Here is an 11,696-nt window from a genome sequence, read left to right on the forward strand (position 1 = left end):
GCTCGTTCCGACCCCGAGTTTCGACCCCTCCTTTGAAATGCAGCCGTTTTCAAACCCTAATTGGAAACGCAACTCTTCTTGACAACACTCGTTGTAGCTTCAAAGCTTCATTCGGAACCCCGACCCTGGCCTCGAATCCGCAATGGAAAACCTCAAGCCCAGTCGAAAAGCCTCCGGTGTGACCCGAAGCCTCGTTTAAAACCCGGCCGGCCCTTCCGCACGCCCCGAAGTACGCAGTCGGGTGCTGTGCTGTGGATGCCCCCCGCCACGCCCCAGTAGCCCCACCCTCTGCGCGCCCCTGCAGCGAGGGCGTCAACGGTTCGCTTCTTCCATTCAACAGGCCCAAATTTCACAGCAAGCGGGTCGAATTGGGAGTCAATTGAGACGAGATCGTCAGTGTTGGCGCTTTTCCTTTTTCTCCGGCAAAATGGGCGCCTTGGCTGGCGAACGCCGACTCGTCGACTGTGCAGGAAAGTGACAGAGAAGAGCGCTGTTGACAAATCTGCCAATTGGAGCGGAAAGCACAAAAAGCAAGTCGACGAGTCAGGCTTGGTGAAAAAGGACGACTCGCAGAGGCTGCGGGCGCGTGCGCTCGAGAGGCCCGAAACGCAGCCGCTCCACTCTTACCCGGGGAACCTTCTCAGGCGGAGCCGCTGACCGACGGTAACCGTCACGACGCGCGCCACCAGGACTCGCCCCGGGGGGGTTCGTTCTCATTCCCGTCATCTCGCAAGGCAAAAACAAAGCCTTCTCTCCAACGCGCCGCCACACACATGAAACGCATCAGTGAAAAGAAACAAAAGAGTCGCTCCAGCGCGCCCCAGTGGGTGGCCACGCATTTTCCAGAGTCCACCAAGTGTTTTCAGGTGTCACGCCCCCACCCAAAAAAAAAACCAAGTACGCACACAATTGTGGTTTGGAAGGATGGGGAGGGGGGGGGGGGGAAACAACCTCAGTGTACTCGCACACGGCAACCTGTTGGGAAATAGGAGAAAATGAGCATTTGCAAGCAGCGCCGTCAGCTTCCTCACCAAAGAACGAGAAAGAGAGTCCGGCCCGCCGTCGCCTTTTCACATCTCGACACCAAGTCGAGGCCTGACAAAGGGAGACCTCCACGTCGGGAGGATTCCGACGCCGCGCGTCTCGGAGCGCCATCGGCAGCTCGCGACACAGAGACCGGAAGAGTCACAGAAAGGCGCGCCCGCCAACCTTCTCGGGTTTCGCCGCCGGTCGTCCCGTTGCCCGCGCAAGCGCCGAAACGCCAAAGATTTGCTTTCGGACGTTTCGAGAAGCTCCAACCGAGTTCGCCCGCAATTTGGAATTTCAGCCGAAAGGTCCGCGGCGTGAACATTTTTGCGCCGGAGGCGCGAGTCACGTGCTCGGAGAGGGCGGCGGGGAGGATGGCGATGACGATGGCCACGTGGAGGTCAGGGACTGTTGTTTGTCTGCTTTGTGTCAGAAGAAGGACTTGTGCTGACCGCTTCCTTCCCGTCCAAGCGGAGAGGACAGAAGGCGCTGACTGCGGCAAGTCTCTCGTCTCGAGCTTCCGGGCCGGACGAGCGACGGGCCCAAGGGTCGGCTTGCAAATTGCTGACAATTTCCAGAACGGCGCGGAGTGCGCAGGTCCCAGCCGACGTTCCCCGATCTGACCTTTGCCTGCCCCTGCGGCGGAAACGCGGTCGAGCGCCAGATGCGGGTGACGCCAAACACAAGAGAGCGCACGACCCATCCGTCCATCCATCCCTTTCCCCTCAGCTCAAGGGGGTGGGGTGGGGGTGGGGGGGGCAGGGCAGGGGGCGTGGCAGCTTCGGCGGGAAGCCCGCACCGGACTCTCCCCGGACGCCGGTCTTCCGGAGGACGCGAGGCTTCGGCCGGGCTACGCAGCAGCTCTGGAAAAAAAAATGCTTCTTCTTTGACGGGAAAGCGCGTGAGAAATCCAGATGATCCCGCCGTATCGAAACGCTCCCATTTGGGAGCAGGCTTTGCAAAGCCGAGAAAGCGCAAAGCGGGGGTCACGCAAGTGATCCACTTGGCCAATCGGACCTTGACGCAGAGCGCAAAGTCTTTGTCGGAAAGGCAATTATCTCGGCGCCCCCAAACGCGGTCCCGTTCCCGTAAATGCAAATGAACGCAGATCATCATCGTTTGAGAATACCGAGGGCACTTTTTGGGGCGGTCATGTGATGCGAAACGTTGCGCAATAAACATCGGGAGGCACCGCGCTACGGTCGAGAGCTCCGCGTGTGAAAAAGTGCTGATCGGGATGATTTTGAAGGTGAAGCGAGGGACCGCCCCCCAAGCCCCCACTTTGCAACTCCCACAGGATGTCCTGTTTGCTCTGTGGGGGAGAAGCCGGGAGAGGCCGGCGCGCAGCTCAGACATCTGTCGACATCGGAGCCGCTAAGCTTTCGCCGCCGCTCCGACACTTCAGCATCATCCGCAGTCATCCGCCTTCCGATCTTCCCGGCTGGAGTTTGCCGGACTTCCATTTCAGGTGCTCACTTCTAAATACTCGATTTATCGTTGACCTGTTTCGATGACAAATTTGAAAGCAAACGGTTGAGGCTTAAGAGTAAAGGTTCCATCCGACCGGACTCTTCCTAAAACGCGGACGGTGCGCGCGAGCTCCAGAATGCGCCGCCGTTCGATTGAACCGCGCTTGACAAACAAAAAAAAAAGAAAGAAAAGACAGCAAGTCAAAACGTCGCGCGCTCTCGAATCGCTCGACGGAACGACTTCGGGGTAGCCCGGCTTCGACCGCCGCCGAGAGCCGTTTCGGTAAAACGCCAACCGGGGGTGGGGGGGTGCCTGTGGTTTCCAGCGGCGTCGGAGATGAGCGCCGCCGAGGGCAACGGCTCGCAGGCGCCGGCCAACGGCTCGCCGTGGTTCGTGTACGAGTGCACCCTGGAGCTGGACGCCGAGTACCGGCGCATCTGCCTGTTCCTGCTCTACCTGTTCGTGTTCGTGGCGGGCCTGCTGGGGAACGCGCTGGTGCTGTGGGTGAACTGGCGGCGGCGGCGCTCGGCCGGCGGCGTCCTCTTCTGCGTGCTCAACGTCAGCCTGTCGGACAGCATGGTGATCGCCGTGCTGCCCTTCTTCATGATGGAGGTGACGGTGGAGCGCGTGTGGCTGTGGGGCCGCTTCCTGTGCAAGCTGACCACGCTGGTCTACGGCGTCAACTTCTACAGCAGCTCCTTCTTCCTGGCCGCCATGACCCTGGAGCGCTACCTGGCGCTGAGCCGGCCGTCGGGGCCCGCCCTGTTCCCGGCGGCGGGGCGGCGGCGCTGGGCCCTCTGCGGGGGCCTCTGGCTCTTCTCCCTGCTGCTGGCGCTGCTGGAGAACGTGCACGTGGACCTGCTGGAGTGGAACGAGCCGGGCTGCTACATGCTGCCCGAGGGCAGCTACGCCGAGTGGTTCGCCTCGGTGGCCTTCCTGTGCCTGATCTTCCAGTTCCTGGGGCCCGCCTGCGTCATCGTGGCCTGCAACGCGCTGATCGCCCGGGCCGCGCGCTCGGCCCCCGACGCGCGGGGCCGGCGGCGGGTGTGGCTGGTGCACGTCTACTCGCTGGTCTTCCTGGCCTGCTGGCTGCCCTACCACCTGGTCATGATGCTGATGATCATCAACGACCTGTCGCCCAACCTCTTCAGCTGCAACGCGGTGGAGTTCGTCTACTTCTCCTTCAGCGTGGTGCAAAGCCTGTCGCTCTTCCACTGCGTGGCCAACCCCGTCCTCTACAACTTCCTGAGCAAGAGCTTCCGCGAGCACCTCGTCGACGCCGTGGTCAGCCGGCTGCCCCGGCGGGCCCGCGCCGCGCCACGGGGAGGAGGAGAGACGGCCGGCGGCGAGGGCCCGCGACGCAAGTCCAGTGACGTCAGCACCAGCCATTCCGAAGTCGGGTCCTGATGGCTTCTTCGCTCGGCAACTCGGAAACATACGAAGGCCCGCGCATGACAAATCGTGGCTACGATATCGATAGAAGCGGCGAACAGGATGCTCAGTTGTGACCGCAAAACACATTTCTCAGGACCCCCCCCCCCCCGCCCCCCCGAAAAATGAGCAGTCACATTTCCAGATGAACCTAAAATGCACAAAAGTGGACCGCGGCTTCTCATTGTTTGACGTTTATTTTCCAATTTTTATTTTGGGGGCTAGGTTAAAAATAAATTAAGATTTAATTTGGGGGTGAGGGGGTGGGGGTAAAAACTGCGGATAAACTGTGGGTTTAGGTGAAAAAAAACCAAGACACATGACACTATGAAACTTGACATGCTTAATGCTTTTTTTTTCTTTTAACTTGATGCTTCCGCGGTGCACGTTTGCCGTCCGGCGGCCAGCCTGGGATCCAAGCTGGCCGTGAGCCCTCTTGCAACCGATTTTCTCCTTCTGGAAGTCATAAACGAGCGCCATCTCATTCAGCCTTCTTGAATGTCCAAAAAAGTCAATCAATGTCGACAGATCGGAGCGAAACCCGAGCTGCTTTCTGCACCATTTCGGCAAATCTTGGGCAAAATCTAAGACCTGTTTTTGTCTTGACCATTTTTTCCCCCTTGTTCCACTTCCAATGCGGAATTTGCCCGACTTGACAGTTTGAGCGATAAGCGAGAGGAAGAGCTGGCCTTCGTACAATGGCAGGAAGAGGACGACGGCAATTTGATGAGGTGCAGGGGTCGCACAAATGTGCCAAGTCATCACCAGCCTGTTGGTTATTTTATTTTTTTGGGGGGGGGGGTCACACATTACGAGCCGTCGGCCTTCATACGATGATGCATGACGACGCAACTTCCTCAGTGCATTTATTCTTTTCTTGTCAATAAAAAGACATTTACAAAGACAGAAATGCTTCGTCTAGCAGTGGACAAAGTCCGAAATAACGCTCACAGTATCTTAAATATGAGGTAAGAGTCAACGCGAACCTTTTCCTTCTTCAGGGAGCCCATTTCTGAGGTCTCGTGAAATTCCTTGCGTGTTCTACAAACTTGGCCAAGAAAGAGGATTCAGATTCCGATTTTGCGCCCAACGGGGGCGCACGGAAGGAAACGGGTGCCCTAAGTAACTGCAAAAGCAAGTCGCTGGAGAAGGGGCGCTCCTTTTCCTGAACTGCGCATCCAAGTTCTTCATGGGGGGGAAAAAACCAACAAATTCAACACCCACTTTTGTGTTTCCTCAGCACATTCTGCCCGTTTTGTGTCCAGAACTTTTTGGATTTTGTAGGCGGCCCAATCCCAGGAGAAAAGGACGAGTCGGTCAAAATGCCGAGCGCGCTCGGATCGGCCGGCGGGCGTTCCCCAATCAAAATCGCCACGAAAATCCCATTGGGGCGCTGGCGAGCAACGGCGCCGCCTTCCTTCCCGACTCGAAGGGATGTCGGAATTCCCGTTTTTGACTGCCGCCAAAGCCTTTGAACGCGCGACGCGTCGCTCCGAGATCAAGAACCGGGCCGGCCGGGCCCCGAGCGCTCAGGCGTCCGCAAGAGGCGGCGCTTCTTTGGAGCGGTCGTTGTACATGAAGGTGTGCTCCATGTTGAAGTCGGGCGGCAGACGGTCCTTGTGGAGCTCCACGTGCACCGCCATCGTCTTGAGCGTGGAGCGGTAGAGGCCGCAGACGGTGCAGCGGTACATGAGGGCGCCGGCGTGCGTCTTGAGGTGGCAGATGATGGTGGAGCGGCCTCGGAAGAAGCGCAGGCACACCTTGCACTGGTACGGCTTCTCGCCCGTGTGGATGCGCCGGTGGTACGCGAACTCCCCCGAGTGCGCGAAGCGCTTGCCGCAGTAGCGACAGCGGTACCACTTCCCGCGCGGGGGGCGGGCCCCGTCCCGGCCCGCGCTCCCGTTGGCCAGAGCGCGCCCGGGCCCCGGGAAACAGGTCGCCGGACGGCCGGGGCCCGCTCCGCCCCCCGGGCCGAAACCGGCGCCGCCGAGACCCGCGAGCTCCCGCGGCCAGGAAGTCCAGGGCGAAGGATCCGGAGGCCGCCGGGCCTTGCGCTCGCCCGAGCGGCCGGGAGCCCCCGCCGCTTCCCCGCCCCCTCCCGAGGAGGAGGGCGGCGCCGAGCGGTCCAGCTCCTCGCCTCCCGAAAGGTTCTCTCCCCCGACCGCGACCGCTCGGAGGTCCCCGCGCTCCCCGGTGTCCCGGCCGTGCGCGTCCGGCGGGGGGCGCTCGGCGAAGCAGCGGCCGCAGCGCGGGCAGGTGAAAACGGGCAGCAGCAGGTGGGCGAGGGCGTGCCACAGCAGGGAGCACAGAGAGCGCTGCGGCAGCCCACAAATGCCGCAGCTCAGGCTTCGGGTGCGCACGTGACTCAGGACGTGCTCTCGAACCGCCTGCGGGCAGGAAAAAAAATGGATCCATCACACGACAGCGCTTGCCGCGTTGGTCTTGGGACAAAGACGCTTTCAAAGGACGAGGACCGACGGGGACGCGGGGCCCGAATGATATGGACAAGGGCGGAGGGCCGACGGCGCGAGGGCCCCCGGGTCGCGGACCGACAAAATGGGCTCAGGCGGCCATCTCTGTCCATTGGGCACGGATTGACGGACCCCCGTTGACAGAACGCCCACCTCTGGAACGGGGACGTTTCGAAAGCTTTTTCGGAGGGGCGCCCGGACGAGGTGCGGGGTTCGATTCCGACTCCGACCCCCCCGTGCCGAGTTTGCATGTTCTCCCCGGGCTCGCGTGGCTTTTCCGCGGGTCCTCCGCTTTCTTCCCACATTCCCAAAAACATGCGCGGCAGGCTGATTGAACGCTCTCTAAAATTGTCCCGAGGTGTGAACGCTTGTTCGTCTGCGTGTGCCCCGCGAGGGGCTGGCAACCGCTTCGGGGTGTCCCCGCCTACTGCCCGATGACAGCGCCCCCACCCCCCCCCCCGCGACCCTCGTGAGGATAAAGCGGATGGGAAAACGGACGGATGAAACCTTGAAGTCCTTGCCGAGGTCTTGCGCGCACACGGCACACCGCGGCTCGCGGCCTTGGCGGGGCGGAGCCAAGTAGCGAGCCGAGCCGCCGCGCCGCTGGTGGCGCAGTAGCTTCTTTTGGCTGCAGAAGTCCAGGTGGCACATGTCGCAGGAGAAAAGCGGGCGGGAGACCCCGGCGGCGCCGCAAAGATGACAGCGGCCCGGCTCGCTCACGTGGCTCTCGGCGCGTCTTCGCGGGGCGGCCGGGTCTGCGGGCAGAGGAGCCGCGCGGGCTTCGAGCGCCGGCGCGCCTCCCGCAACCTGCGCGGGAAAACAAAAGCATCACAAGCGGCGGCGGTCGCGCCAACGGGGCCGGGCGGCGCTCATTTTGGGGCTTACGTTCGAAATTCACGTTTAAGCGAGCGAAATGTCTTTTTTAGGATTTAAATACCTTATTTTCCGGAAGGTACGTCCCTTCTGAGCGCAAGTCGCGCCAGCCAGAAAATGCCTGATAAAAAAAAAAAAACATATCCAAGTCGCATTTTGGGGGCAAATGAATTTGATCAAATCCAACGCCGAGAACAGACGTGCGGTCTTGAAAGGCAAATAAAAATCAAGAACAACAGGCTGAATAAGCGCACGGCAGGCTAATGCGACGCGACGCCGAAACAACGAACGGAGAACGCGGCCGGTACGCTCGGACCGCGCCTCTCGCCCAGCAGGCAAACGGGATGGGGGCGCGCGCCGCTTATGGGAAGGTTTTGCCGCAAATCGCTGATCGTTCAGATCCACGCGTTGGCACGAAGACGTGACCGCGGTCGGTCGCGCGTGCTCCTTTTGGACCGCCGCAACGTCACATTTTAAGAGTTATTCCGATAACGACGGCAGAAAGAACACGTTTCGCAAACCGTCAGTGTGGCTCCAAATCACTCGATCCAATGAAATCTTCCGTGAACTCGGGAGGTAGAAAACGCGGCGCCTCCTCCTCCGCGTGGCTTGCGTCCGAGTCGCCGTCACTCGTTCGGATCGGTTCCCGCCGAGGCGGGCCGAGAGCGCCCTCTCGCGGCTCGATTCAATTCAATCGTATTTCCCGAACAGCCGTGGCTGCATACAAAGTGCTGTGCGTGGAGCAACTCAACATATGCAATAAACAGTCAAACAAATCGCGAACAAAGACGGTAGAAAGCAGCGAACGGCAAAACCAAGAACAAATCCAAGTCACGCCGGGTCGAATCGATGTGAAAATAACACGACGTGCTCATCCTTTCATCCGAAAGTCGCACCCCCGCCAAACTGCGCTTTACAAAACTGCCCAATCAACTTCCTCCCCAAAAACAAAAAGAGTTTGGCCGCAGTGACGACACGGAGCAGCATTTTTGTCTTTCAGCTGACAAGACGCCGAGATCGAAAGACAACCTCCCGATCAATGAGCAACGCAAATATTACCTGGCCGCCCGATTGGCCGTTTTCCACGCGGACGAGGTCGTCTTCCTCTTTGTCGCGGTCGTCGTCGTCCTCATCGTCTCCCTCCGCCTTGAAGTTATCGTCATCGCTCAGTTCGATGATCTCGCCGGCCAGTCGCCCCCACCGCTCCTCCCGCGCGCGTCGAGTCGCGCCGTGGCACGGCGGACGCCGCCGTTCCTCGTTTCCCCGCGAAGACGTCGAGTCTCGCGCGCCGCTCGCCGAGGGCGAGGGGCTGCCCGCGCCGAGCCGCGCCGGCCATTCGGGGAAGGGGCGGCGTCCGGGTGGCTCGGAGTCGCCGGTCTTCTGGGAAAGCGTCGCGGCGCCCGGAACCGCCTCCTCCCCCGTCTGCTCTTTCTCGGTCGGAAGCTCGGGGCCCGCGGGCGGCGCCTCCCCGCTCCAAAGGCGGCGCGCCGCGCTCTCTGCCAGAATTTGCCCGTAGCCTACAAGAGACCGGATGTCTTCGATCTTCAAGTCCGCCGACGCGGTCCCGGCGGGAGAGAGGCGGCCCGCCGCCGCGCCGGACGACGACGCGGACGGGCGGGAGGCGGCGGCCGGACGCTCTCCCGGGCTGCCGCGCGCCGACGCGGATCCCGGCAGGTCCGGGAAGGTGGCGTGACAGGCCCTGGCCAGCTCGCTCACGCCCAGCCTCTCGGCCAGCTCGTAGAGGACGCCGACGTCGATGAGATCGGCCAGGATCTCCCCCGTGTACACGAAGCTCAGCACCTTCTCAAAGTTAGCCGGGGAAACAAACTCCAGCGAGACGGCGTCGGCGGGCGCGGACGCGGACGCGGCCTGGCCGAACAGGTTGCGGAAGTACGTGCCGGCGCAGGCCAGCACGGCGCGGTGCGCCGCAAAGGTGCGCCGGCCCACTCGCAGGAACACGTCGCAGTAGCGGCCCGAACGGCGGCAGCGGTCGAGCTCGGCGAGGAGGCTCCCGGCGTGGCCGGGACCCCGCAGCCGGATCCTCATCTCTGCCGCCGGCCTACGGGCCACCTGAAGGAAAGGGCGCACGTCGGCCGGGAAAGCGCGTTAGTTCCACAAACTCTGGCTTTTCCGCAGGACGTCCGGCCGCGATCGACAGCGTGCCGCAAGATTCGGACGGGACGTGTCAAAAACCTCGTTTGCGTGCATTCTTGTAACCCTCCCGCGGGCGGTTCTCGGACGGGGCTCCGTGACCTGAAATTTGGGGGGGGGGGGGGGTGTCTGTTGCAACAAGGGAAACGACGCAGGTCCAAAATGTGACCCATTGCGATTTGCAAAAAGTTTGCAAACGCCTTCTTTTAATTCACCACGACGACAATCGGAGGACGACAGAAAACGGAGAAAATTCGCGACTTAAGGGCCTGAAATGTCCAAGGATTTGGACGTTTGACTTGAACGTCAACGAGGTCTCGAAACAATTCAGCGATTATCACACCAGTAGTTGCTTCGTTTGATCAGCGATGAGGTGCCAACGAAGCCAACAACTTGTTCCACCTCAACAGTCAAACGCTTTTTGGTCAGAAACTGGCGACTTTGGTGGAACCAAGCCATGTTCTCGTGACGATGACAGAAAAAGCCCCAAAGAGACTTTTTATGTTTCCTGCTGAAAGAAGAGGTTCTACTCTTGCTTTTGGTGTGCCTGCGGTGGCACAGAACATAAAATGCCGGGGATCTTGAAAGAGCCGTCAAAATGCTTGAAAACTCTTGGCGGGTAACAATAATAGCGAACATTCAAAACAAGTACAGTACAAAGGGACTTTTTTTGGGGGGGGGGGGGGTTGCGTTCATCTCAACGGGGGAAACAACGACAGTGTAAAGGTCCAACCAGCCGCTCGTCGCCGTCGCGCTGCTTCACAGCGTGTCGGATGCCACAAACAAGACGGCGGGCGGTTGACGAGCGCAAGCGGAAAACGCCGAGCGACGACACATTGGCGCGTTACTTGCGTCGGCTAAGCAAGCGAACGGCAGCTTGCGCGATTGAAAAAAAACCTTACCCAGTTGAACCGTCCTCGGGTTACGGCTCGCTCGTTCCGCCATCGCGTTGACGAGATCCATACTTCAAGGGGCCGTGACGTCATCAACGCCTGACCACCAAGCGTTCTCGACACGTGTCGCGCGGCGATGACGCAACGCTAGGAACCATTCGCTCGGGCTTGCCCTCTGCGGACGCAATGAACAATGCAACCAAACGTTCCGGAGCGCCTCGCTCGGCACGTTTCAATCGCTCCGCGCCGCGCCGCGCGTATTCTCGCCTCATCCGTCTCGGGCGGGGCTGTCCAAAGTGGAGCCTCACGGGCCGCCGTCCTGCCTGTTTTCCAGCTCTCCCGGGAGCAACGCACCACATTCGCATCATCAGGATGGTTCTCTTTGTAGCAGACTGGACTGTCTTGTTAAATGTTGTTTATTCCTTCGTTGTGGATTCACCCCCCCCCCCCGTAGAATTTATTTTGTGATTTCTTCACTTGATTTTCATCTCCAGTGGATTATTGTCGATGTTGTTTGTGTCATTGGGGTTCTCGTTCAATGACGCTTTTCCGAGGCGGTCCTCGAACGTCTCTGGAGTCGAACGCCAGAAGAGAAGGCAAGGAGACGAGAAGGACGCGCCCGTATTGGCTGAGCTCGGGAAAAGCGTCAATAAAGTACACGTTCAAAAAAACCAACACCGCAGCTCTCCTTTTTTGGAGCGGCAACATATTGCTGGCTGATGAGCTGATCATCTGCATCAGGTGTGGGGGGGGGGGGGGGGGTCATTGATGTGGAGACACCGATGGTCGGAATGATTTCTCACAATAATTTGGAGGCGAATAAATATCAAGATGCATATTTCTCGAGCACGCTGTCAGTGTTTGCGTTTTCACCTGCTAAATTGTACAAAGGTCCTCCAAAGAGTCCCAATGTCCCGTCCCATCGCTATTTTCGAACAGGGTCACCGCGGCGGTCAGCCCCGCTCTGCGTCTCATTCATGTGGCTGCGACTCTCTCCATTGCTTTTGCCAGATCAGCGTGGCAGGTCGGAGCCCGTCTCGGAGCCTTTTCTTCAACACCAGCACTTGCCTCGATTGCTTTGCCGTTCTTTTTTTTGCCTCTTTGTGTGGCGTACAGCTGTCGCGGTCAGCCCGAGAGAAGTTGCGAGGCGCGTCGGTAAGAATGCGCCGATCCATTTTCTCTGCCAAGTCGTATCTCCAAGCGCTCCTCCCCGAGTCGTCCGTATCACGCGGTGAGGACCGCGAACGATGAAATGAAAGCAAAGTGCCTCGATCGTTCCGACACGCCAAGCGGCCGGCCGCACCAGACGCTTTGACTCCGATTCTCGTGGTTTTCAAGTGTCGCAAAAAGAAGATTAGCTGTGATTCCGCTCGTATTTTTC

At 59.9% G+C, this 11,696-nt stretch overlaps 2 protein-coding genes across 2 annotated transcripts; one reads left to right on the top strand and one right to left on the bottom strand.

The window, feature by feature from the left end:
• The first annotated feature begins 1,923 nt into the window (after window positions 1-1,923).
• Window positions 1,924-4,036, top strand: ackr5 (atypical chemokine receptor 5). The gene is made up of 2 exons (XM_086110886.1): window positions 1,924-2,494; window positions 2,822-4,036. The coding sequence occupies exon 2, from the start codon at window positions 2,833-2,835 to the stop codon at window positions 3,901-3,903; it is 1,071 nt and encodes a 356-aa protein (XP_085967012.1). The 5' UTR covers window positions 1,924-2,494; window positions 2,822-2,832; the 3' UTR covers window positions 3,904-4,036.
• A 744-nt stretch (window positions 4,037-4,780) lies between these two features.
• Window positions 4,781-10,749, bottom strand: zbtb39 (zinc finger and BTB domain containing 39). Its single transcript, XM_086110775.1, has 5 exons — window positions 10,325-10,749; window positions 8,331-9,341; window positions 7,336-7,392; window positions 6,906-7,205; window positions 4,781-6,314 (listed from the first exon to the last, which is right to left on the bottom strand). The coding sequence occupies exons 1-5, from the start codon at window positions 10,406-10,408 to the stop codon at window positions 5,457-5,459; spliced, it is 2,310 nt and encodes a 769-aa protein (XP_085966901.1). The 5' UTR covers window positions 10,409-10,749; the 3' UTR covers window positions 4,781-5,456.
• Window positions 10,750-11,696: the final 947 nt, after the last annotated feature.

This window comes from Hippocampus guttulatus, chromosome 1 (genome assembly GCF_054856545.1).
Source record: "Hippocampus guttulatus isolate MCC_2025c chromosome 1, RoL_Hgut_1.0, whole genome shotgun sequence".
NCBI lineage: Eukaryota > Metazoa > Chordata > Actinopteri > Syngnathiformes > Syngnathidae > Hippocampus > Hippocampus guttulatus.